The sequence below is a fragment of the Artemia franciscana genome, chromosome 5 (genome assembly GCF_032884065.1).
Source record: "Artemia franciscana chromosome 5, ASM3288406v1, whole genome shotgun sequence".
NCBI classification, from domain to species: domain Eukaryota; kingdom Metazoa; phylum Arthropoda; class Branchiopoda; order Anostraca; family Artemiidae; genus Artemia; species Artemia franciscana.
In genome coordinates this window covers 35,061,887-35,089,513 of record NC_088867.1, presented here as the reverse complement: position 1 = coordinate 35,089,513, position 27,627 = coordinate 35,061,887, and the positions used below count along the sequence as shown (strand labels likewise).

The 27,627-nt window shown below is 36.3% G+C and overlaps 1 protein-coding gene across 1 annotated transcript; it reads right to left on the bottom strand.

Moving 5' to 3' along the window:
• Positions 1 to 1,341: 1,341 nt before the first annotated feature.
• LOC136027326 (uncharacterized) lies at positions 1,342 to 25,371 on the bottom strand. Its single transcript, XM_065704455.1, has 2 exons — positions 25,234 to 25,371; positions 1,342 to 4,248 (listed from the first exon to the last, which is right to left on the bottom strand). The coding sequence occupies exons 1-2, from the start codon at positions 25,258 to 25,260 to the stop codon at positions 2,809 to 2,811; spliced, it is 1,467 nt and encodes a 488-aa protein (XP_065560527.1). The 5' UTR covers positions 25,261 to 25,371; the 3' UTR covers positions 1,342 to 2,808.
• Positions 25,372 to 27,627: the final 2,256 nt, after the last annotated feature.

Here is a 27,627-nt window from a genome sequence, read left to right as displayed (position 1 = left end):
GAGAAAAGATCAGTTTTCCAGCTTCGGGAGTTCTTTGTAGTGCTACTTGCGTAGATTCAAAACTTTTTCATCCCAGTTTCACTGTTTTTTCAATCAAATTTAATAGTCAAACCGTACTTTTGTCTTTGAGACGATCAGCCGACTTTGAGGCTTGCAGAATGATTTTTAAGGTATTAAATCCTCTGAGCGCACCGAAGATCTTAGCTTCTTAACGCATCATTTACCAACTTTGAATCGAATTTTTTAAAGCTCCTAAAACTCGTGAAAAAGTGTAAGCTAGAAAAAAGTGTCGTTCTTATGAAAATTAAAATAATAATATCACTCTAACTTAAACTGATATTAGAACGGATGTCTAGAATTTTGATCAGCTTTGTCTAACTAATTAAATTAAGTGAGTCTTGAATACTTTGTTTTGTTTAAAGCACAAAGTTAAAACACAAAGGGGATCAAAAATAAAAGTATATCTCACCATCTGGACCCATTTTAGGTCTATTCATACCTGAAAACACCCAGTGGCTTCAATTGGAGGGGGAGCATTGGCCACATATATTTCTTGGTTTCCTAGATTTTCAAGTGCCATTTTTTGTATTTTCATTTTAAACAAATGGCAAATTTACCTTTAGTCAAGAATTTGAATCACACATTTTGCCCCCCTCTCCTAAATTTTTGTGAATTGACGCAATTATCGATTTTTGAAAGCTTTTCTTTTGGATGCTTTAGCCAAAACATCATATCGATTTTATATCGATCGATGAACATCATATCGATTCATCATATCGATTATCGATTTTTGAAGGCTTTTCTTTTGGCTGTTGTAGCCAAAACATCATATCGATTTTATATCGATCGATAAACATCATATCGATTCATCATACCGATTATCGATTTTTGAAGGCTTTTCTTTTGGCTGTTTTAGCCAAAACATCATATCAATTTTATATCGATCGATAAACATCATATCGATTCATCATATCGATTATCGATTTTTGAAGGCTTTTCTTTTGGCTGTTTTAGCCAAAACATCATATCAATTTTATATCGATCGATAAACATCATATCGATTCATCATATCGATTAACGATTTTTGAAGGCTTTTCTTTTGGCTCTTTTAGCCAAAAACATCATAAAGCCTTAGGATAATATCACATGTTTGCCATGGTTTGTAACATTGAAAAGTGAAATCAAGTAAGGAAAACTAATTAGTTAAATTTGGCAACGCGTTTCATCCCTTCCAGTTAAACGCATACTATCTTTAGATTCTCTAAGGGAACTACACTACACCTTCAAAGGAGAGGTACAACTTTGTAGATTTTTGTTTTCATACGCTTTTAATTTTTTTGTTAATATTTGATCCATATTTTTTTTTAATTTGGCACCCTCTGCTACAAAAAAACTGCCAAACTGCATATGAAGGTTTTTTCATTAAAAAATTGAATTCTCGACTCTTTCTAGTTTTTAAGATAGACTACATGCTTGGCTTCGCTTAATCGGTTCAGACAGTCAGATTCTATCTCCCCCCTTGGTATTTTAACAAAAGAACATCAGATAATGTTTGTGAAAAATTAAAAAATCTCCGTTCTAATAAAAATTAGCAAAACAGTGCAGTAAACAGTAGATACTAGTGCTGTAGATACTACTGAGGCACATAAAAAATGTACTGATCTAAGGAGAAAGGGCATTACAATGGTATTCTATTTAAAGACATCATTAAAACAGCTGATAAGTGAATTTACTAGCTTTGGATGGTTTTTTGTTCTTGAAGAGAAGCTCGTGAGTTAACAGGGATACAAAACTCATGACTTCATTAGATGACATTGATACTCAGTATGAAGATAGCTTCTCTCTAACAAAAATAAAAAAGCAGTGTCCCTCTAATTAAAAGCGGAATTGGAACGGGTGGATAGAATTTCCATGCTATTATTATAGGTATCATTGAATTCCGATGATCTTTTCGTAGCTGATTCAATTTATTGAATTTGGATTAATTTTTTGTGGAGCTCATGAGTTAGTAAAACTCCTGAAATAAAATTATAGATAGCGACTTTCAATTGGATGGAGGAATTCTAAATTAAAAGTCCGGAGATAAGGATTGAGAAAAATCGAGTTTGGCTATTGTATAAAACTAGCAAATATGTCTGTTTTCTATTTTGTTAAAAAGAAAACACCTCTATGAAAAAAACGGATTTTAGGAACTTGAAAATTCTGGACGCTACATTAAATTACGGTTTGAAAGACATTAGTAGGTATGAACAGGATTCTACTTTAAAAAAAAAGAAAAACAGCACTTTCATTTTTTAGTTTTTCAGCGCTTTCATTTTTCAAGGTTTTCAGCGCTTTCATTTTTCAAAGTTGCATTTTTGGTCTTCAATCAAACCAAAATGCAGTCATCACACTTTCTATAGGTCGGTTGAAAGTGCTCAGGAAATGACGAAAGTAAATTATAAACATTGCTTAACTCTACCTAATTCCAAGGTAAATGGTCAGAAGAGAAGCATATAAAGACCATAAAGAAATAGAGAGATTACTTTCAAAAATTTTTGCGACTATAAAACTTTTTATTCTTTTTACTGGCTTAAAATTACACACAGAAGAACCAATTAAATGGAATTAACTTTCCATTCCTTTAACTGGTTTAATTTTTCTCTCAAGAAAATAAGAGGACCAAAAAGTTTTTTAAAAATATGGGAATACTTGGCCTTGGTTTTTGACATATGGCTTACCTCAGTGACATAAACCAATGAATTCAAAGCCTACTTTTTTCACAGAAACTATAAGAAAATAATCTCTCTTTTTCTCTTTAGAAAGACGTTATTTCCGAGGATTAACGATAATCCTATACCAATCTTTTACATAAGAAAAGCCTAATTTCCTATACAAAGGCTCAGCATCGGGCATGGACCTGAGAAATAACTCAGAACAGCCCAAACTCTTGGCTACTTCTACTGCGAAAGTCATTGTTACAGTTGCTATATTCCTGCGACGAAAATCAGGCGACACTTGTAAGTAGCTAATTTTGCATAGGGAACTGACTGGCTCAAGAAAAGCACAAGCGACTGCTTGATCCTCAATCGTTGCGAGTAACTTCACTGCATGCGTTGTGGCTTCACAGTGTCCAACTGAGCAAGCTTTTGGAATATTGTAAACACTTAAAAATATATCACCAACTAAGTCAAAATCAGTTGAAGTCTTTGCAATTTTTAACACTACCTCCTTGCAACTTACATGGGCACTAAAATCAAAATCACAGATTTTCAAACGCATTTCACGAATTAAAAGACTAGGCTCATTTTTCAGTGACTCAGGTACTAAACCAGGCTCATAAAAGAGTTTAAACTCTTCATCGCCCATAAAACTTTTGACGGCACTTACTTCTTCCGTAGTACGAACACCATACGCCTGCTTGACAATATATGGATATTTGAATGCGACTATTTTACCACTGTGGAAAAGCGAAAATCCTGCTATTCCTTCATATTTTTTCATTAACTCCAACTCAAGTTCGACATATCCTCGATAATCAAATATTGGATTTAAGCCGAAAAGAAAACCAGCCAATTTATCCGTTTTTTTATTAGGAAAATAGGCTTTCCACAATGCTATTTTTTTAAAGCCAAGGCTCTGGAAGACAGGGACCCCCATTGGTGCAGAAAAGGCACGAATCTCCGAAAGACCTTTTTTCTTGGCATGTTTCCCAGCCTCGTAAATAATGGATTTTGCTATCCCTTTACCTCTCATCTTTTCTTTAACATAAAGAAAATAGACCAGAGCTGCATGTTTTTCAAATGTAAAAACTCCAAGGCCTTTTGCCTCTTCGTCGTGTTTAGCAATGAAAATTTCAACATTTTGCATTTTATGTATGACGGTCAGCAGATTAGATACTTCTTCACCAGCCTCAAATATGATCTTTAAAATATCTTCGTCGTCGTAACCAGCAATTTTAATAGTCTCTCGAGGAACGTTCGTCGTCTCGTCAAGCGATGGCAGTTCAAGCACGTACTCTTCAGTCGGAAATCCGTTGACATTAAAATTTTCACTCGGGTTCGAACCTTTTTTTATTCCACTCCAGGAGACGCCAAGACAAGCATTAATCTTAACAGAAATGACTTCGTCTTCTTTCACAAGATTGATGGCGACGATGTCTTCTTGCTTCTCTAGAACTGTTTCAAGAAGAAGAGGGTATGACAGTTTTGACTCTAAGGCAATTTCTTCTAAACTATTTGACGGTGTTACAGGCAACACGTTTGATATCTGAAATAAAAATAATACAGCTATTATAAATATATTCCAGTACCAGAACATTGCCAAACCTAGAAGAGGGATGTTAAAGATAGATGGGGAATGGCATCCAAAAACAAATACGCTCCCTGAATAAAACAGATACTGCAAAGTAATGCAGTTCCAAATTTGCAAGGCCGCACCGGACACTATGCCATATTAATTTACAGTAATATGTTTTGGCTTCATTGACTGTATAACCACTTTGATGTTGCTCCACTATTTTTAAACCCTCCTGGGAATTTCTCTTAGATCTTTCCTTATAACCTCCTCCCACAAAATTTGGGGACAACATGTTTTTCGCCTTGCCCTAGATGGTTGACCGAAAATGGCAGTCTGTGCCATATTTCAAGGGGCAAACAAAAACAAATACGCTCCCTGAATAAAACAGATGCTGCAGAGTAATTCAGTTCCAAATTTGTAAGGCCGCACCGGGAAATATGCCATATTACTTTTTCCTTACAAATAATAGTGCATAAAGGACAGTTATTTTGCCGAAATCACTTATCAGTATAGTAGGACTGATTACCATTAAAATGCACCTAACTCAAAGCCCACTTTTCGCAGGGAACGTGTTTTGATTTTGGGCTAGTGGGCTGAACCAGATGAACCAAGGGTTGAAGTCATAGTGTTCAGAACAAGCAGAGCAAACATTTTTAAAGTGGGAGATATTCTCTTTAGGACGTTTGAAACCCTTCTGGGGATGTTGCGGATCGCTAATAATTCAGTGCAACAGCTTTAATATGTTTACAAGGATAAACTGTAAAATGGCAATGTAATTCAGTTATGATCTACAAGAAGTCGTTCTCCAGCCCCTATGATAAAATTAAAAAAGTTGTCAAGGCCTGGCAGCCAGGGGCGCCATTTTTTGGGGGGTTTGGGTGGGCATTTGTCCACCCCCTAATTTTCCAGGGGACCCAAGCTTCTACCAAAAAGGGCCCAACGCCGTCCTTTTTTATTAACATAATCCATTCTGTTCAATTATTTTGAAATTACTCCCCACCATTAACCTACTTAACCTGCTTACATTAATGAGACATTAGCATTAGTTAGCATAAAGTCATTATCCTTGTGCAAACTGGGTCGGGCAAAAGTTGGAACTGGAACTAGTCTTGTTGATTAAACACCTTATTTGTTTGTTATCATGAGTATGTCAGGAGCTTAAAAGCAGCCTTGAAGAAGGAGAAAGAAGTAGAAAATCAGTCTGTTCAATTTATCACTTAATCTAATTCTTATATTACACATTCTTTATGTATTTTTCTCGACGTGGGGATACCGAGGAGGAAGTAAGAGGTTTAATAAAGAGAAAAGAAATTAAAAAAGAAAAGAGGAAAAAAGAGGTTAGTGTTAGTTGCGAAATAGTTTTCCAGCGAATCAGTGAAGTAAATTTTGTTTGTATTAAGCAACCCCTTAAGTTTGGCAGATATTGGTTCTTTAAGGTTTTTCTTTTTTTCATATAGCGTCTTTTACTCTTTTTACTTTACTGTCAAGGTAAACAAAAACTTCAAGGTAGTTTTCAAGTTCACTTTACTTTCAAGGTAAACAAAAACTTCGGTGCTCAAAAAAATTTAAAGGTATCTAAAAACTCGATGCTTAATGTTAATACGGTGCACAAGAGATTCAATAAAGTAATCTAGATGACAAGATAATGCTTCCATTTTAGGAGGCCACCAGGAAAGGACACCGTTTTCTAAGACCATTATCCTGATAAAACAGAAGTCCATATACAAGAAATCAGGAAAAAATATCTCAATCAACGAACTACCTTGACATCACCCCCCCCCCAAGCTAAGTCATAAGAATTTTACGCCGAATACTACATATTTTGTATTGAATTCCTAATGTTTGTGCTAATGAATAAATATTTAATTATTTAACATTATTTTGAATAAATATTTAATTATTTAATACTATTATATCTATATATATAAAAATAAGTTGTCTGTGTGTGTGTGTGTGTCTGTCGAGTGACGTCATGTTTGTGTGTCGACTGACGGAGTGACGAACTCGCTGTGTCAGCAGCTCCAGGCCGTCGACTTGGTTATTTCCCGTTCACGTACCCTGATTCAGGCCACAAGAAGCAAACTCGCCGACGTATCTTCAGACGCTTCATTCGTATCACTTTTTGAGAAGGCAGAAGAGTTCGCGATAGAACTTGAAATTGAATTCCCTGCTATGAATGAACCGCGACTGGACTCTCTTCTGTTGGTTAGAAAGTATGACCTCGAAAAATTCAAAAGATCAACAAGCATCTGAAATAATTTTTGACAGCTTCAATGCTAGGAAAGAACTCCATTGAAAAAGGAAATAGGACTGCAACTTTGGCAGATGAAATGAAACGAGAGTACTCCGAAACTTATGACCGTCCACTAGCCGAATTTGACAGAAGGTTCACTGATAAATTGCCACTGCTGAGCACACTCGAAGCCTTGGATCTAAGATCAACCAAGTTTATGGACACAGAGTTGTTTAAGTGTTTCTCTGCGCTCTACGGCGATCTGGATATCGAGGAAATTCTTCTCAAATCTCAAACTTGTATAGCCAAGCGTTTCTTGCTTGTTGAGGTGAAAAAACCCAAAAACTTTCTTGACGTTGTAGACTCTCTTCAGGCATTACCAGTGGCTTACTAAGAAGTAATTAAAATACTTCGTATTGCTGCGACACTTCCTGCAACAACAGCTAGCAATGAACATTTGTTCTCTGGCCTAGAAATTGTAAAAATAACTACCTGCGGTCTATAGTAGGTTGCCTCAGTCATCTCCTTGTAATATTTACAGAGAAGGATTTAGTGGAAAGTTTTGATTACAACCAGTTTGTTGACGATTTTGCAAAGATGAAACCTCGGCGGCTCCCCTTGTTACCTTGAGTCTTGTAGTATTTTTTGTTCTTGTTATGTTTTTCTTAATTGTAAATATATTTGATCTAGAAGATTTTTGCTGAAGGAAAATGAGATTTTGGTTACAACCCTAAGCATAATAACGAAGATGCTTTCACCCATGTATTGCTAACTTAAATAAGAAAGTTTCTCACTAAGGAAGGGCAGCATGTAGTTTGTTTGAATTTTCTATTTTCAGTTTAAGTTTCACTTACCCTCTTTGATTGTAATCTTCATTGTTATAATTAATCTTAGAGGTCAGTGTGGCTGAGTTCCACATTCAGTTACAATACATTTCCAAGCAACAGACGGATGCTGAAAATGTATTTTTACTTAGAAGATTCGACCTATGTATTGCGAAAACCCGCATTTTTCATTACACGACACGGAGGGAATCATCGACAGGGGGCAGATGAAATTCTTGTCCACCCCAAGACTCGACCCAAATAGTGCCTCTGTCGGTGGCCATAGTCAACTTGACATGACTTGATTATCCAACCCATATTCAAAAGGTCCAAAGGGGAAAAAAGAGACAAGCAACTACACATGCGTCTTTATAGGCTGTTTAACGTTTAGTAATGGTTCATTGATGTTATGGACAAATGTGAAACCTTTCAGGCACGAAGGACGTCCTCTAAGTTTTCTTAGATTCCTCCCTGCCTCCCCCCAAATGACACCACTACTGCTCATGCAATACCCACACGAACGTGCACACAAACATAAACAAATATCCAAAATCTTCCTTTTACCACAAAAATAGATCTGAAATATGTGTCTGAAAATGACAAAATTATGTAAGAAAGCGAGTTAGTTACAAAACAACCACGAGATAAGGGGACAACAAATGACAAAAAATGGTACTTTGAATCTTATGCAATTTCACGCCTGATTTTCATGATGAGTTAATTGCCACAGCTTATAAATCTGTAATCCTTTGACAAATTAAATAAAAAAACAAGTATTTTTAACGGAAAGTAAGAAGTGACATTAATACTTAAAACGAACAGAAATTACTTCGTATATGAAAGGCGCTGCTTCCTCATCAACGCCCCGCTCTTTACGCTAAAGTTTGACTCTTTCTCTTAACTCTACTTTTTAAAACAGTAAAAAACTCATAACAAACTCGTTATATATTTACAATACTAAGCAAATTCAAACAAATGAGATCGTAAGTCGACATTAACTTCTAGAAAATATTTGTATCTTCACAAACCACAGCATTGCAACTAGGAGAAGAAATACCCCGAGCATGCAGCCGACAGACTCAAAGAGTTGATGTCCAGTTACCAGGTCAACATGCAGAACAGCATTAAAATTTCATGTAGCCGACAGACTCAGCCGACAGACTTCACGAGGATGCAGCCGACAGACTTAAAGAGTTGATGTCCAGTTACCAGGTCAACATGCAGAACAGCATTAAAATTTCATGCAGCCGACAGACTTCACGAGCATGCAGCCGACAGACTCAAAGAGTTGATGTCCAGTTACCAGGTCAACATGCAGAACAGCATTAAAATTTCATGCAGCCGACAGACTCAGCCGACAGACTTCACGAGCATGCAGCCGACAGACTCAAAGAGTTGATGTCCAGTTACCAGGTCAACATGCAGAACAGCATTAAAATTTCATGCAGCCGACAGACTCAGCCGACAGACTTCACGAGCATGCAGTCGACAGACTCAAAGAGTTGATGTCCAGTTACCAGGTCAACATGCAGAACAGCATTAAAATTTGGCAATACATATTCCATTTTTGGATCACTTTGTTTCTGAGTTGAATATTAGATTTAGTTTCGTAAGTGAAGTTTCACATCTGGAGGGACTAACTCCATCTAACTTTTCTAATCACAGAAGAGGTGTTGGAATCTGCCAATATATACTATGGGGACAATTCTGCTTCATCATTAGAGTTATCCGCAGAGATGGGACTTTGGCGGGAACATTGGAAATCGGCAATCCCCAAGAATCTTCCACAAAGTTGTGAAATTGCTTTTTCAAAGTGTAATAAGAGATGTCTTTTCAAATGTAGCAATTTTATTGCAGGTATTCGCTACGTTACCGGTCATAACTGCCTCGATCGAGTGGATTTTTTCTTCACTGAGAAGAATAAAAACTTATCTCAGGTCAACCATGACAGAAAACCGATTGAACGGGACTGCACTGGCTTATATTCATAAGGAAAAGCAAATCGATGTAGATAATGTCTTACATCATTTTAGCCAGTCGAAACCAACAGGAACCAACTGGGTCATCGAATACGGTAACTTATTCATAGTATTGTGCTATTAAAAAAAAAGTCGTAATATTAAAGTTTCTTTATATATACTTCTGCTTTAGACCTTTTATAATAAGGAATAATAGGTAATGTATTAATGCATTACAGGAAATTATTATAAAGTAGAATAACTAAAAATGTACACACAGATCTATTTTTAAAAATTAATCTTTTGAAAAAAATAGTAAAATCATAATTAAAAATATATCTGTGCTTGAAATAAAAGGTAATAGCTTTCAACATTCAAGTTATTATGGTCAAAGGGTCAGATATGATATATTAATGCAAAAAATCCTAATGACTTCAAAACCTTTCATTTTTTTTAGTCAATATTCTTGAGTCAAACCATATCTTTTTGCCTCTAAACTCTCATTAATAAAGAGTAAAAACGGCCTAAAAACGTGTCATTTAACATTTATATTTTGAAAATTTTCCCTGAGAGAGCCTCCGAACCCCCGCCTTGCTAGGGGTATTCCATACCTCCAGACACCTCTGTGCTTTCACCCTCCAGACACCTAGCCCCCTTGATCTATCCTAGCCTTTAAGATAATGATCTCGGGGTTAATAAAGTATAACCGTTTTAATTTTATTGTGATTCAAATTAAGAAGCATTAAAACCTCCTCGCCGTTCTGAAATTTAGATTAAAGCTGATGCCAGTGTGATTTATATCATTGGAACATTTTTTTCGAATAGTCATATGAAATTTGTAAATATGATATTTAATACACAAAGACTCCACCGTGATTTTTGGCGTGTGACTGGGGATCAGATTCAAGCATTTTTGAAAGGCTGATACAATTTGCAATCCCTATTCATACCGGATTACATGAAAATAATCAGCGCTGGAACGTTAATCTTGACTCCGGTATGTTCTTTGCAAACGAACTTACAGTTTTGCATGTTCTGTAAATGTAAGATTAATTGGTACGTGAGTTTACATTTGGTAAATATAAAGTTAAGAGCGAGGAGGGGGGGATGCCCCTTCATCCACCCTTGCTCTTTAGGAAAAAAGTGTTGAAGCTCTTTAAAAATACGTCTTATTCAAAATCAATGACCCTCGTGCTTACGGAGTCTTTCCTAAGGAATCAGGACAAAAAGTATAGCTTTAACGTAGAGACTGAGAGCTGAGGAATGGGCAGCCCCCCTCATATACAGAATAATTTATTTTTATTTTAAGTTTTAATATTGATCCTTTTTTCAATTGAAAAAAGCTTTTTTTTCAAATTATACTAGGAAATCGCCTTCCGCTTTACAATTTGTTACCATGAACTGTTGTACTAAAAATAAATCTCAAACAGAAAATGAATCACTTAGCACATATGTATGTTATTACTATATACTGCGTCTAAAATAACATTTCTTAACTGTCATTGTCGTAGAAATTGCTTATGCCCGCCGCTTAGAGTACGGATGCTTAAAGCCATTGAATGGTTAAACTGTATCCTTAGCGGCAATCAATTGCTAAACATATACCAACAATATAGTCCTTTCTTATGCCCATGTTCACCGCTTAAATGTACGGATACCTTCAAGCCGAGGCTAGTTAGACCCGTTTTGCTCTAGCGGTAAGCCATTGCTATAGGTACATACCAACACCATATTCCTCTTTATAGGGTATTTCATTGAGCCTATGTTTGCCGCTTCAAGCACGAATCCTTAAAGCCGTCAATGGTTAGACCATTGCTCAAGTGGTAGTAACCATCCGCTTCACACCTACCAACAATATACTCATTCTCATATGGGGTTCCCATCTAGCCCATGTCTACTCCACTTTTTGTAGTCAATTACAGACAGTTGAATTTTTTGTTTCTGGCCCAAATCCCTTGGCTTATAATTGCAAGTTCACTTGCATAAGAGCCAAGGCAGATTGCACGAGGCCCTTGTAGGCCTTGAATTGGACTCTTATTTCCATTCATATTCATTTCTTTGGCGGGGGCTAATCAGTTGTAAATAGATTGCCAAATTTGTCAATATACTGCTTCCCCCTTCCTCGACCGTGAATTAACCTGAGAGAGAACCTCCAACAGGTTGAACCCAACCCACCGTGAATTAGCATGAGAGGGTTGACTCTAGTTCAGCATTGTCGAGTGATAGCCATGAGAGGAAAATTTTCAAGTAAGTCAACCCGTAGTCAACCTGCGTGTGTTCCCCAGCGAGAACCTCCAACAGGTACGACTCTAGTTCGGCATTTGTGAAGGGACACACATGCATGGAAAGGGGTAAATGACATAAATGGGTAGACAGTAACAACGGCAATCAAAGGGATAAAATTAACCCTTGACTGGGCTGCCCACTTAATTGAACAATCTGTCTTGGCTTTTTTCTACAATTGGCCAATGACTTTGACTTTTCCCACAACTATTCCCTTTTTTTTAAATTCAAAAGCTCTGAGACATGAATTCCTTCTAAAAATCAAATTTCATTACGATCCGATCATCTATTCGTAAGATAAAAATACCCCAATTTTCATGTTTTCCAAGAATTCCGGTTTCCTCCTCCAACTCCCCCGAATGTCACAGGATCTGGTTGGAATTTGAAATTAGAACTTCAAAGCACAAGATCCTTCTAAATATCAAATTTCATTAAGATCTGGTCACCCTTTCGTAAGTTACAAATACCTCAATTTTCAAAATTACCCCCACCCCAATTCCACCAAAGAGAGCAGATCCGGTCCAGTTATGTCAGTCACGTATCTTAGACAGGTTTCTATTCTTCCCATCAAGTTTCATCCTGATCTCACCGCTTTAAGTATTTTCTAAGATTTCCGGTCCCCCAACTGCTCCCTCCCCCAATTACGCTTGATCCGGTTGAGATTTAAAATAAGATATCTGAGTTACGAGGTCCTTCTAAATATGAACTTTCATGAAGATCCGATCACTCCTTCGTAAGTTAAAAATACGTCATTTTTTCTTATTTTTCAGAATTACCCCCCCCCCAATTGAGCGGATCCGTTCCAATTATGTAAATCACGTATGCAAGACTTCTGCTTATTTTTCCAACCAAGTTTCATCCTAATCCTTCCAATCTAAGCGTTTTCCATCATTTTAGGTTTCCCCACCCCAAACTTCCCCCAATGTCACCAGATCCGGTCAGGATTTAAAATAAGAGCTTTGAGACACGATATCCTTCTAATTATCAAATTTCATGGGGATCCAATTAACCGTTCGTAAGTTAAAAATACCTCACTTTTTAAAATTTTTCAGAATTAACCCCCCCCCCCTACCCCCCAACTACCCCAAAGAGAGCGGATCCGTTCCGTTTATGTCAATCATCTATCTAGGACTTGTGTTTATTTTTCCCACCATGTTTCATCCCGATCCCTCCACTCTAAGTGTTTTTCAAGTTTTAGGTTTCCCCCTCCCAATCCCCGCCCCCGTCACCAGATCCGGTCGGGATTTAAAATAAGAGCTCTAAGACACGATACCCTTCTAGACATCAAATTCCATTGAGATCCGATCACCCGTTCGTAAGTTGAAAATGCCTCAATTTTTCTAATTTTTAAGAATTACTGCCCCCCAACTACCCCAAAGAGAGCGAATCAGTTCCGATTATGTCAATCATGTATCTGGGACTTACGCTTATTTTTCCCATCAAGTTTCATCCCGATCCCTCCACTCTAAGTGTTTTCCAAGATTTTAGGTTCCCCCCTCCAACTCCCCCCAATGTCATCAGATCCGGTCGGGATTTAAAATAAGAGCTCTGAGACACAATATGATTCCAAACATCAAATTTCATTAAGATCCAATCACCCGCTCGTAAGTTAAAAATACTTCATTTTTTCTATTTCTTGCGAATTAACCGGCCCCCCCCACTCCCACCCCCAGATGGTCAAATCGGGAAAACGACTATTTCTAATTTAATCTGGTCCGGTCCCTGATACGCTTGCCAAATTTCATCGTCCTAGCTTACCTGGAAGTGCCTAAAGTAGCAAAACCGGGACCGACAGACAGACAGACCGACAGAATTGGCGATTGCTATATGTCACTTGGTTAATACCAAGTGCCATAAAAACACTTACAAATATAATTTGTGATGAAAATTTATTTCGGTTGTTTATATTCTTTTTAGTGTCCTGGCAATCCCCCGTACCTTCTTCGAGCATAACTCAATTTCTTCGGAAGAATGTCCAGGGGAATCCTAAGAAAAAGAGTCTTTCAAATTGTGTTATTATCAAATTCTATATTCTTTGAAAATAATTCAGTTTCCTAGGACTAGTATCCTGCAGAAATCCAAGAAAAACACACTTTCAAATATAATTTGCAATGAAAATATATTTTGGTTGTTTATGTAATTTCTAGTGTCGTGGCAATCCCTCCGTACATTCTTCGAGCTTAACTCAATTTATTCGGAAGAGTGTTCAGGGGAATCCCAAGAAAAACAGTCTTTCAAATTGTATTTTCAACGAAATTTTCAAAGAATTTTTCTGGAAGCCTAATTATAGTATTACCTGGAATTGTGGACGGAAGAGTGAGACATAAAATGGCAATCCACATGGCATTTCTAAACAAGCCGGACAGATAAATAAAACTGCATACATGGCTTCAAAGAAAACGTATTTTAGAATTAAGGTTTACATACTGCACGTATTAAAAAAGCCACGAGTGGTAAAAATGAATGGGGTTACCCATAAGTATATTGTTGCTGTGTATTGTGTATAAATATACATTTTCAGTGGTCCCTAACATTGACATTTTCCTATGTAGGTTGGGATAAGACCTTGGTAGGTTTTGTTCAGAATTACTGAAAGTTTCTTTTGATTTTAGTTGTTTGTGGATCTATAGTGAACTCCTCCCCCCCCACCCAGTCTATTTGTTAAACATGATTCAGTTTCTTAGAACGAGTGTCTTGAGCAAACGATAAGAAAAACACAGCGTCAAATTTTATTTTGGACGAACATTTCTTTAAGTTATTTATGTATATCTAGTTCACCCTCCCCTACTAAAAGAAAATAGTCTCAAATTTGATTTTCAATGTTTTTTAGTTGCTTATACGTTTACAGTATCTTCTCCCAGGATAATTCCCCACTAGACGGTTTACCCACCGGAAATTTCTCCTTTCGTATAAAGGTTTCCTCAATTGGTAAAATTACAAGTTTAAATTAAAATCCCCTCTCTTGTACTTTTTCTTCTCCGGCCAAGGTACAATGCATTCGCACAGAAAAAATGCTTTAAAACATTAATTTGAAAATATGGGCCTTTCTTACTACCCAAACCATAGATTACTGGATTGATTTTGATAATCTAGTCCCATGGAGAGTTGACTAATATACTCTTTGTCTTTGAGCTATTTCGCCGACAAGACAGGAAGGCTGAGAAAAAAAAATGTGTTTATGGTACCGCGTCCTTTTAAAGAAACATAAGATTACAGGTAATCTGTAACTTCAATTCTATGTTTAACTAAAATTGTTCGCAGGAGGCCTCAAGACTGTAGCCCTGCAAAAACGATAAACGTTTTTATTATTATCCGTAATATATTGTTTTGTAAGATAATTCACTCCTTGTTTTCTAATTTAGAATCTTTTTTGACCCAAAGAAAGAAAAACCAATACTTCCTCCAGGTAAAATATGAGTGTATGAATTTGTACCCTCATTATAAAAATGGGATGACACTTATTATAAAAATCGGGTGACACTATTGGAACGTTCTATTTGGAATTCTATGAAACCTGACCCCACCCACTCTGAAATAATTTTCTGCTAACGTACCTGGTTCAGCATGTTCTCTTTTTCTTATGATCCATTTATGCTGACTTTCAGGATTTTTTTTTTTGTGTTTGCACATATTTTTTAGTTGTTAACATTGGGAGAGCAAGGGAATATTGTCTACAGAAATGTCTACCCTGTTCATCATGGGCGCTGACAGGGGGTTGATGATCCCCCCGGAAACTTGGGACTATAAGAAATTATAATGAAACCAAAGGAAAGACAGCAGAATAAGGAAAAAGCCATGGAAAAATGTGTGTTGCCCCATTGTTGGCTGCCTGCCAATAGATTTTGACCATTGATAAGGAAAAGTTATAATTTGTGACTGAGTGACCCCTTTCCAGTTTTCCACAAACATTTTTCTGTATGATTTGTTGGAGCAACAAAAAATTATAATTTTTCATAGTAATGAATAGTAAGTAAATAACGATCGTTATCAGTAACGAAAGTATAAGAGCCTAACTATTGATGACATTCAATAAAAAAATCAGCTTTTTATGGTGATCCTAAGCATATATTTGTTTATTAGTAATTAGTGCGGTTATTAGTACACAAGAAAGTTCGTATAATTATAGAAAACACAAGGAAAACAACTTAATAAGGGGCAATTTCGGTAAAAGGGGCAATTTTGGTAAAAATATGCCGTCAACTTTTGCTTGCATTGCAAGAGTACCCATGAGCTTATATATGAAGCCACTGTATTTTTCTCGTGAACGGATGCGTTTTTGTATCATTTTTTTTCCAGGAGTGATTGTACTTATCTAGTTGTCACTTTGAAAAAGATATAATCTTTTACAGTCATGAAGTAAAAAGGTGTCATATATTGGTTTTAGGTATTCAAAATTAAATCAAAAATATTGACATAAAAATTTTTATCCGATTTTCTTAATCTTAGTTTTAGTGTTTTACTTTGAAAAAACTACTTTGATAATGCATTACTTTTTCTACACACAGGTATTAAATATTTTTGTGTTTGATAACCAAGTTCAAAACTGTTGATATTGTTAAAAAAAAAAAAAAAAAAAAAAAAAAAAAAAAAAAAAAAAAAAAAAAAAAAAAAAAAAAAAACGTAAAACGCTTCGGAATTACTCAACAAAGATGAATGCTGGGAGTTTATATTTTATTTTTTGTAGGTAGACTATTGTTTTGTGTATTTTTTGCAATTACTTACTTTTTTCATTTTTATACACTTTTACTTTAATTGACATACTTTTCCCAATGCCTTTAGAAAAATGTTAGTCTCTAAGCTTTATGAAATAAAGAAAAAAAAACAGGTTTTTTTTCAACTGAAAATAAGGAGCAACATTACAAATTTAAATGGACAGAAATTATTACATATACGAGGGGGTTCGCCCCCTCCTCAACACTTCGCTCTTTACGCTACAGTTTTTTGGAACTTTAAAAAAAGTTTTTTATTGTCCTAATTAAGCAACCCTTATGTTTCAGGAGTCGTTTTTAAAGACTTCGGACAAAATTTAAACTTTAATATAAAGAGCAAGGTGTTAAGGAGGAGGTAACCCCCTCATATACGTAATAATTTCTTTTCGTTTTAAATTTTAATGTTGCTCCTTAATTTCAGTAGAAAAAACTCTTTTTTTGTTTAATTTTCGATCGCTTTTAAATAATGTCAGTATACCTGTCTCCATCTCCACGGAAGAATCCCCCTTCCCACAGAAACATCCTCTGGAGAGTTCAATTCTGGTGAAGATTTACCCCGGACAATTACCCTGAACATCTCCACGCTTAAAATTGAATTAGCAAAGAGAAAGCAATACATATAAAGAAATTTCGTATAGGAATTCTGGCATATTCACCCAGTGTAAAATTACCCCGGAAAAATTCACCCCTGGAAACTTCCCTCTCCATGGAAAATTCTCTCAGCGGAAAATTCATCCTCCCCTCCCGCCCGAAAATATATGCATATTTCCTAATAAAAAATAAAACAATGGACAAATTTTATAGCTTAAAAACCTTTCTCCAGGGGTTTTAGGGGGCCATTTTATGTCCAAAGACATAGTTATTAGGCCTTTCAACTATGCTGAAAAAAAGCTATCTCAAAATTTTGATCGGACGATTTTGGGAAAAAATGATATGGGAGGGGAATTTTTTGATCACTTAAAAAGGACATTAGAACTAGAATAAACCATCTCCCGATGTTCTAGGCCCACTGGGTCGATACGGTCACCCCTCGGAAAAAAACCCAAATAAACACGGATCCGTGATCTTTCTTCTGGCAAAAATTACAAAATTCCAGATTTTTACACATATGAGCTTGAAACCTAAACAGTAGGGTTCTTTGACACGCTGAATCCGATTACATGTTTTTCATTAAAGTGACTTCTAGGGGGTCTGTCCCCCTTTTTCGAAAATCAGACAATTTTTATCAGACTCGTAGCTTTTGATGGGTAAGACTAAACTTGATGAAACTTGCATATTTTAAATCAGCATTATAAGCCAATTCGTTTGATATATCTCTCGGTATTAAAATTCCGTTTTTTAGAGTTTCGGTTATTATTGAGCAGGATCACTCCTTACTTACAGTTCGTTACCACGAACTGTTTGATTATCCATCAAAATCCAAATAGAGATCATTGAAGTATTGAGTTTTTTCTGCGCTATTGTATTCATAAATCTTTACAGTTTCATGAAATGTAATTAAACAAATAGAAAAGGTTTTTCAACTAAATTAATGAGCAAGTTTAAAACTTAAAATAAATATATGTTACTCTGTATGTAAGGGGGACTGCCCCCTTCCCAAAACCTTATTCATTAAACTAAAGTTTTCTTGTGCTTTGAAAAATCTTAAAAAGCCAAACTTCACAGTAAAGAGTAGGGAGCTAAGGAGCAGACGGCCCCCTTCATACAAAGAATATTCTGTTCAAATAGGTTCCAAATCTGTTCCTTGCTTTCAGTTGAAAAGCTCTTTTTTTTCATTTAATTTCTGATTGTTTTCCAAATCATACCCAGGCCTAACCAAGATATAATTTGAGGTACCAGTCCCTTTAATCCCTGGTTAATTGCTTTTAAGATGAGTAAATCAATAATTGTACATTCATTACTACCGTCCTACGTTTAAATTTGCAATTTCAAGTTTGGAGAAAAGTCTGTTAATATTACCACTTAAGAATTTTGGTTGGATGAAAAGGATTATTATTGTTTTTATGGATGGGAATTCTGCGAGACTTTTGATCTTTTATATAACTGAAGCCATCACAACCTCTACAATAGAATTTTCTTATCGATAAATACATTACATACATTCGTTTAAATACATTGAAGTACTTCATATAAATAGGAAAAGAAAACTAAGCTCCTAGCAGTATATGCCACCCCAAAGAAATTTCCTGGCGGGGCTGATGATAACCTGCCTTGCCTTTTCCACCTATGTACTTATTTATCCGAAGCCTCAGGAAGTGTAAGCAGTTTGTCCATTATAATGCACTTTTGTAGGAATCTACCCTACCCCCACCTGCACAATGACTCACCCCCCTTCATTATAGCTGATACGCAATTACAGATCACCAAACGTAGCCTAATTTTATAACAAATAAAGTGAATCAACTTGTTTGAATCCAGTACTACCACAGTTTGGAAGTACTTCTTTTGCAACTGGGAAGCCTGAAATATAGTTATTGATACCTTTAAATCAATTAGCTTCTCATAATTTTAAGTTGATTGCAAATTCGTCCTGTTCGGAGTAAAGTTGTAGTTTGGTGCCCTAAACCACCCAAACTGTCACCCAGCCACCACTGCTATTTTGGCGTCTAGTCCCCCTGGAAAATTTTCTGCCTGCGCCCTTGCTGTTGATCAGTTAAAGTATTTCAACTGTCTTCAGTTAGTCTTTAAGTATATATTTACTACTACTACTAACAACTCACCGCAGCACCAGGCCGCCAGAGGCCAACACGGCTACGCACGCTCCTTCTCCGTCCTAATCTATTCAAAGTCCCCCTCTTTACACCCTCCCAGAAAGTTCCTATTTTCTTTAAATCTTTCTTTATGACATCCTCCCACCCCAACCGTGGACGACCTGCTTTCCGTTTAGCCCTAGATGGTTGGTCGAAAAGGAAGATCTTCGGCAACCTGTCATCCGCAGAACGTGCCCAATCTATCTCAACCTTTCTCTCATTATAGCCCTAGAAAGCGGGATTGAACCACACTTTTTGTATAGGCTACTGTTTGAAACTGACAGTAAAACACGGTTACTGTCATCACTGTACCTTCCAATATTTTAATCTTGTTTTGCAGATTTATATTCCTATTCTTCCAAACTTTTTTAACTTTGAAAAAACACCCTGAGCCTTGGCTAATCTACTTTTACCACCTTCACTGCTCCCACCGTCTTTACTAATAATGCAACCAAGGTAAGTTAAGCTGTCCACCTAATCATTCTTTTCGTTACCCAGTGTCACCTTTTTACCTTCGCTTATTTCTAGCCATAGTGAATTAGTCTTCTTAACATTAACTTATAAACCTATTCTAGCACCCCGAACTCATTGTTTATATTTGCTTAATTTCTTAATCACAGTGGAAATTAATTAAAAAGGCTTCATATCTGATATCCTAAAATCTATAAGATAGTTTGGATTTGAATAGTTTACGGAAGCCCAATAATAAAAAACGTGGCCATGGAAACATGTGAAACTCATTTGAAGCATATCCTTTGGATACAGTAGTTCAGGATTTTTTACTTTATGAAAGAAAAATAGAAGAGAAAGCAGACAAGGAGAAAAATCCAAAAAGGAGTTGAATCATAATGTTTATTTAGTTCACGTGGGATGATGGTCTTGTTTATTACAGACTTAATGAGTTCAGCAAAGTTTACGTCTTTCAAAAAAGTAATAAACAAACTTGATTCTTCTTCTAATCAGTTCTTTAATTATTATTTAATTATTTATTATTAATTAATTATTTAGCCAGTTATTTAAACAATAAATATCAGAGTTACTTCCCTCTCCACCGAACTCTACAATTTTACAAAGGTCATTTGGGGTTCAAGTCGAAGGAGGTTAGCACTCTGTGTCATAACTGCGGATGACTTTTTGCTCCATGTTCTTGCCTCATGCCCTACCTCATTGCGTCAATACCTCAAATCAGATGATAAAACCACGATCCAAGTAATTCTCTGTTTAAGTCTCTTGTGGGTTATAGCTTCTGATTGGCAGATCAGATGTGAATGAGCGAACCCCAATTTCTTATTGACAGAGGGGAGGGGTCCTAAAAAGCAAATTCCTCCATCACCTAATATGTTATATTTCTTTACAATTGTTTACGACGCTAAGACCTATAGAGGACTAATTTACCGGTATTCCTCTTTTATATTAAAAAAAAAACTTTTTAGTATTCTTTCTGAAGGCATTGAAGGAAACTTTCTTTTTAGTACTCTCCTCAGCAATCAAGAACGTATCCAAGATTTTTTAGGGGGGAGCTAGAAAAATTCTTTAAAAAATGTGTCAATTTTTTTAAATTCTTTTTGGTGATGTTTTTAGGAGTCAGAAATTTGGGGAGGGGGTTCAAACCCCCTATCCCCCTCCCTGGATACAACCTCGCCAACAAGCTATAAGCTAACTTGTATTGCCGAAAGCATATTCTTTAAGTGGTTAGTTTTCAAGCCCGGGATTTGAGAAAATCGTCAACTGTGTTTCCACCGTAAGTTGACCTTAGAGAAATCTGATCTAAATTAGACATGAACTCTGAATTCGCATTCGGAGAACAAGATTACACATATCTACATAACATCGATTTCGCTACCGCATCGACATCCTCCGTCGAGGATGTCGGGTTGTCCGGGGGTTTGTAAAGTTTAGAACTGGCGTTTACCCAACTTGCAATAACTGCCATACCTGTTGTAGTGCATATCTTCTATAGTCGAAGGATATAACCCTTATCTAATTTTTCAAAGGAAGGGCACGGAAATTATAGAATTGTTTAGACATTAGGTGCGTAAGGTGTGCAAGGATAGTTTTCGCTTGTCTGTCAGCCAGATGCCTAAAGCATGTGAGCTGAAGTGAAAAGCATGGTTACAAGCAATAGCTGCAACCTAGTAAAGAGCTAACCATAGCCCATAGTAACCGAAAATTTAAATATGCGTTAAAAAACAACTGTCTATGGAAAAGAATTGCCATTTGAAGCGAAATACTAACTGTTATTTTGGGTAATTTTGACAGTAGAAGCATACCGCGAAAACTAATTTATGGTAATTTCGAAAAAGAGCTTGGAATCTCTTGAAAAAATGCACCGCTGGTATCACCGTGGTCGAAAACCCTTTAAAGGAGAATTACATTCCTCCATCTTGAAGAACAAGGAAATTGTTTTTTTTTTGTATGGAAAAACTAATGTGTTTCCTGTGTTTCTGCTTTTTCTTCTTCTTTATGGCTAGTGGACCACTGGTGCATCATAAAGAGCTATTTAATGGCTCAAGCGGAAGCTGATCTCTGTATCTAGATGGCTATGTATTTATGAATTCGACTTCTTGATACCATCATACTTTTTTTTATCTTGTTATGACTATTTATTTACATAATAAACAAAAATATAAACTATTACAGATATAAATCACTACAATAGGGAAAAATTTAAATTTTGCTAACGCGTAGCGATTAACTACATAAACATTCCTAAAGGCATCCTAAATTAAAAAAAAAATGTAAAAAAAAAACCTACACAAATGTTCCTAGAAGCATCCTACTCTGTAATATAGAACCAATTATGGAACCCGTTGGTGCCAATCCTTGAAAGAAGGGCTCGAAAGTAAGATATAAATCCTATATAAATTCCCTGGTCAGAAATCTAAATTTGATGTTGACACGCCCACCCCCTCTCTTGCATACCTCCCTTCCCACTCCTCTCAGTAATTTTCATATTGACTGGTGTATAGCTAAACTAGCAGGCTAACGCACCATCGTAAATAGTTGTTTAATAAAGAAATTCAAAGCTCTTAATTATATCTACGTGCCTTTTTTAATTCGTCTGGTTAACGATTTTTGAATTAAAATCGAATAGTTGTGGGGATCAAATCATGGCTAATTGTAGAAGAAAGCCAAGGCAGATAGTCCAAATTGAGTGAGGAGCAAACCTGGCATTAATTCCCCCCCCCTTATTATGATTGTATAAAAACGATGTTAGTTTATTTGTTAATAGATATGTCTATCTGTTATCAGTCCATTACTAGGGCAGTAGAACTAAGGTAGATAGTCATAGAGCTAAAATATCCATAGAACCTATAATTTTCCAAGTGTTTGGTTAAATGGCAGGGGTAAACGGCGGGAGTAGGTGTGCCTCTCTTATTGGACCAATGCTTGTTTGTTATCTTTTAGCAAGTCACACCTGCCTAGTGTCTCAGGGAGGTTTACCAAGAATTTAAAAATGACTGTGTCATATGTTAGGTAAAACTGTGAAGTGCCATATGACACCAATGCCACTTCTTGGTACTAAAAAGTATAAAAAAAAGCTTTATTATAATCTCCTCGGGTGAAAACTCTTAGCTGGAGATGTAAAAATCCTTACCGTCTAAATTCCCCCTTCCAGCCCCCTTAGTAATTAAAAACTAAAATCTCTTTGAAAAAACTTGCAAAAGAAAACAAATCATTAAAATTTGGAATAACGACAACTATTCATGTTTATCTTAACAGCAAAAGTTAATTACGAAAATACTTTTTCTTTTAATTTCATAGAAGAGTTTAAAACGCTGATATGTCACTTTTTTGTTTTCTTGTTTTTCCAACACAGGGTACCTAAACATTGTAGAAAGCTGTCCAAGAGCTCATTCGGAAGTTAATGATTACTCTATGTGCTTAGCATAAATTTTCTTGACACACCCATCTTAAGAGACCCACCACACAGCACCAAAAAACGGGACTTATTGCGTCGTGTTCCATTAAAATATCCATAAAAAGATCCTTAACCAGATGCTTTCCCTCTTCAATACTCCCCCTCCCAGTCCACTTCGTAATGAAAATGAAAAAAAATGGCAAAGCACTGCTTAGTTAATAAAGATTGTCACTCAAATCTAAACCTTATTCAGGAATAATCATAAATGCTATTTATGTTTATCGTAACATTAAGGGTTAAGTACTGAAACACATTTTCGTAAATTTTGAAAAAGGGCTTAACTCCCTTATGTCCCTATTTTTTCCCTTTTCAGCTCTAGCGGAGCACTGGAGCATCATAGGAGCGTTAAAATGTTCAACCATGCAAAATTTTTGTAATTAGGGTTTTACTCTCCCCACCCTGTCAAGACCCTGTCACGCACAAGTTTGTCGTTTAGTGGTATAGGACGGGCAGTGACCCAATGCTCTTAGAGAATTTCGTTGTTTTTCATAATAGTATAATTCGAATGATTAGTTCTCCTAATATGTGGAAGTTCTAGATGCAGAAAAGAGGAAAGTACAGTTTCTTGTGTGAAGTTCAAAATTCTTTGCGCGAGAAAAACTGCAAAAAGATGAATTTCCCATAATTGTTTAAATTACATACCTAAAATTCTGTTAATATCCTTCAGTTTATTAAAATCTCTTCATATTTCCTATAGAACAATATTCATAAATAGCTCAAATCTTTTATCTCCAACTCCTCAAGATACCAAGGATATCTCTGGTACCAAAGGATACCAGTATACCTTTGATACTCTTTATGTAAGAGTATCACAAAACAGCAAATTTTTAAGGGGGGAGCTTGAAACAAGTGCGAAGAAAAACCTATATTTGATATTCTATTGTAACAAAAGGTTATATACAAATATCAGCTGGTTATGGGGGGTGTAGCATTGTTTTGATGCTCATTTTTCATCAACAGTTGGTTAATAATGCCAAATGGAGCAAAGCGAAAAATCATCAAACTTTTCTACTTAGACTAGAGCTATTAGAGGAGGGTGAAGGTGGATTTATAGGTACCAAAAAATGATTGAACTTCTGGGCGGTCAGGCTTATGCTACCTGCCCATCTTCAAACCCCTCTAAAATCCCGAGGTTTACATAGGTGCCCACATGATTACTGCTGCTTTCAGTTTAATTCCCCTATTTTAGTTTTTTTTTCAACTATTCCCCCACACCTTGTACATCTTTACCCTATGAGAAATAAGAAAATCTAGTCCCTTTGGTCGTATAGCTGATGTGAGAGTAAGGGAGGGAGGTTCGGAGGTCCGGTGCATTTATGACGATGGCAAGTCGTATTTTTGAAAAGAGTGTGGAGGGAGGCATTAAATGCTGTATTCATCTTTTAGCTAGGCATATAATGTAAAAATCGCCAATGATGAATTCAGAACGATCAAATTATCTATTTAGCAAAAAGTTAGTCATGAAGAAGCTTGCAATAAAAAATATTGAGATAGTAAAAAAAAATTAAGCTAAATTTTCATCTTGAGAAAACCTAGCGCCTGGACCCCCCCCCCCCCTATTATTTGGCCTGCTAGTACAAAACTAGTTAATTTGTCTTCTAAAAATGTATTTATACTTAATGACTAAAGAGTTGTATGTTAATTGGAGACGTACGTTTTGAAGTTCCACAGTGGACATTCAAGTTAAGGTCGTGACCCCAACTGCACCCCAAACTTGGGGTGCAGGCTCTACCGGTGGGACATGGCAACATTTTGGTGGGTCATGGGCAGGATATGCACACTTTGGCTGACTATACTTTACAGCCTTTATTTTGAAAAAAAAACCACCTTTCATGTGAAAAATGTCATATTCGTATGCATTTAAAGAGCAAAAAAGATACACAGTAGCTTTGGAAAAACGTCATTTATTGTATAAAAAAGATGTTTTATATAGACAATATTTTTCTTTAGTATAAAGTTTGCTTAGATGACTAACTGAAAAAAAACAAACAAGTTAATAGACTTTTAAGCTTCCAGGTGAATAAATGTAAAGCCTCTAACAACAAAATTTAAATATCATGAGAGGAGGATCAGGATTTTAGAAATGCCTGGGTGGGGCATGACCCAAAGTCGGGTGGGAACAACTCAGTTGAGCCCAGACAGAGAAAAATGAAGCCAAGACAATAGTTTTAATTTGATTGACCACTAAAAGGTAATTTATTTTTTCTTCTAAAATATGAACCATGAAATAAAAACTTGAGAAAAATGACTCGCTTCTGAAAAATAAAACGACTCACTTCAGAAAGAGAAAAACTTTTTTCCATTCCACAAGCTCCTTATTACGAATGAGCTTTTTCTAGACTGAGTTTGCGACGACACTAGCAACAAATTATCTTGCCTTATCAGGACAGAGTGACGTTCCCTGTTCGAATTCCAGGGAGCGAATGAAGAGTTAGAGAGAAAATTCTATCTTTGCTCAAAATGGATCGAAGTCCCGCAGTAGTTAAAAATGGAAGGGGGAGAAATTAAACAGCTCAAAATAAGCAGCGCATGGTCTTTAGGGATGGATTTTTATCTTGAGATGTTTCTATGAAAGAAATGGAATTGAAACCTGCATTGAAGGAAAAGGATAGCTTCAAATTAAAATGAAAGAAAATATGATGAATAGGAAATGGACTCAAGCAAGAGTTGATAGCCGCCAAGCGAGCTTGAAATAAGCGTGACTTGAAAGAAGAAATCAGAATTATGAGCAGTATTAAAAATGTCTTTGAATTATGTGGAAATGTTTTGCGACATCGTAATATGAATCTAACATTAAAGTTTAGAATCTAAACATGAAAATAGACTTCCTACCTTACTAAGGCCTTCCCACGCCGGTCAGTGCATAAGGCTGCAACGATGCCTCTCAGGGGTGACCTCACCTGCGTCATCGGGCAAAGATCATCAAGGGATGTTAAATAAATATTCTTAAATCAAATATTGTTACTATAAAGCTCCTTAAGTCCACCTCTGTTTTTCTAGACTATATCTCACCAGAAATGCTTTTGAGACAAGTTAATCTCCTTGGTGTCACAATTTCAAGCTACTCTTGAGCGTTCATAAGCTAAAAAAAGAAAAAAAAATCGGAAATATTAATAGAAATCTTGAAATTTTGAGGAATTGATAGCTCCAAATCAACTTTTCAGGAGAGTCGGGTAAAGGCGGATTGGTATAGCATACAAAACATCTGTTTTTTTTATCATACAAAACTCAAAAGGGGTTAAAATAACAGTAAAGAGAAAGAAAAGCAAATATATAAGTTATTGGAATACAATAATTAGCAGAAAATTGGACATCCAAATGAGTTCCCATAGCAGGTGCCCAAAAATAGACAATTAATTTATGTAATTTTGAGGTCACCAGGGTATCGATTCTAATTTCTTTTTTTTTAGCCCTGTAATTTTTTTTCCATCACAACTGCGAATAACTAAAACATGGCAGTTTCGTATTTCCATTCCAACATAAACGTGGTGGTGTAGTAACTTGCTGTTACCATAGATTCAATACTACTACTACTAACAACTCACCGCAGCACCAAGCCACCTGAGACCAACACAGCAACGCAGCCTCCTGCTCCATCTCAATCTATTCAAAGCCTCTCTCTTTACACCCTCCCAGAAAGGTCCTATTTCTTTTAAATCCTTCTTTATGACATTCTCCCACCCCGACCGCGGACGACCTGTCTTGCGTTTAGCCCCAGACGGTTGGCCGAAAAGGACAATCTTCTGCAATCTGTCATCCTTCATCCGCAGAACCTGGCCTAGCCATCTCAACCTTTCTTTCATTATAGCCTCAGAAAGCGGAATTGAACCACACTTTTCTTACAACCTACTGTTTGAAATACGGTCAGTCAGCCGGGTTCCCAGAACAATCCGTAGGCAATTTCTCTGGAAAACATCTAGTAAATCTTCATCCGCTTTTCGGAGCGCCCATGCTTCAGAGCCATATTTGACCACTGTCATCACTGTAGCTTCCAATATTCTAATCTTGGTTTCTAGACTTATCTTTCTATTCTTTTAATTTTTTTTTAAACTGCGGCCCTGAGCCTTGGCTATTCTACTTCTAACATCTACACTGCTCCTATAGTCTTTACAGTTACCAAAGTAACTGTCATTTTTTTTTTCTTCGGTTTTTCGTGCGTTATTACCTCAAAGCCTAATCTCCATACATGTTGAGTAAAATCTGGACTAAAAGGCACTAGCTTGGTGATCCCTGTTTCAAACCTATTCCTTTTTTACGGGCATTTTGAACCCGGGTTCCTTACAGTTCTCAATGCATAGAGGAAAAATCAATCATTCACCAAATTTTTCCACGTAAAATAAATAAAATAAAAAACTAAACGAATTGGTATACCAGTTTTTCTTGACTATTTAGTCTTACCTCTTCATTTTATCCGCACTCATTGGTAAAATTCTAGTTAATTGACTTCTTGCTATCTCAATAAGGGTTTAGGTTAGGAAAATGAAACTTTCAGGGATGGGTCCACAGGCAACAGTACGTCCCGGGAAGGTATTTTGAAGTACCCACCTCCACTCCTTCTCCCTCTTGAGGGCCCTGAAATTTTCCTACATGACAGGTCTATTGAAATTTTGACAAAACAACATTTTACCTGAATTTTCAGTTACTAGTTGCTTTTTCTCTGCCTTTAGTTC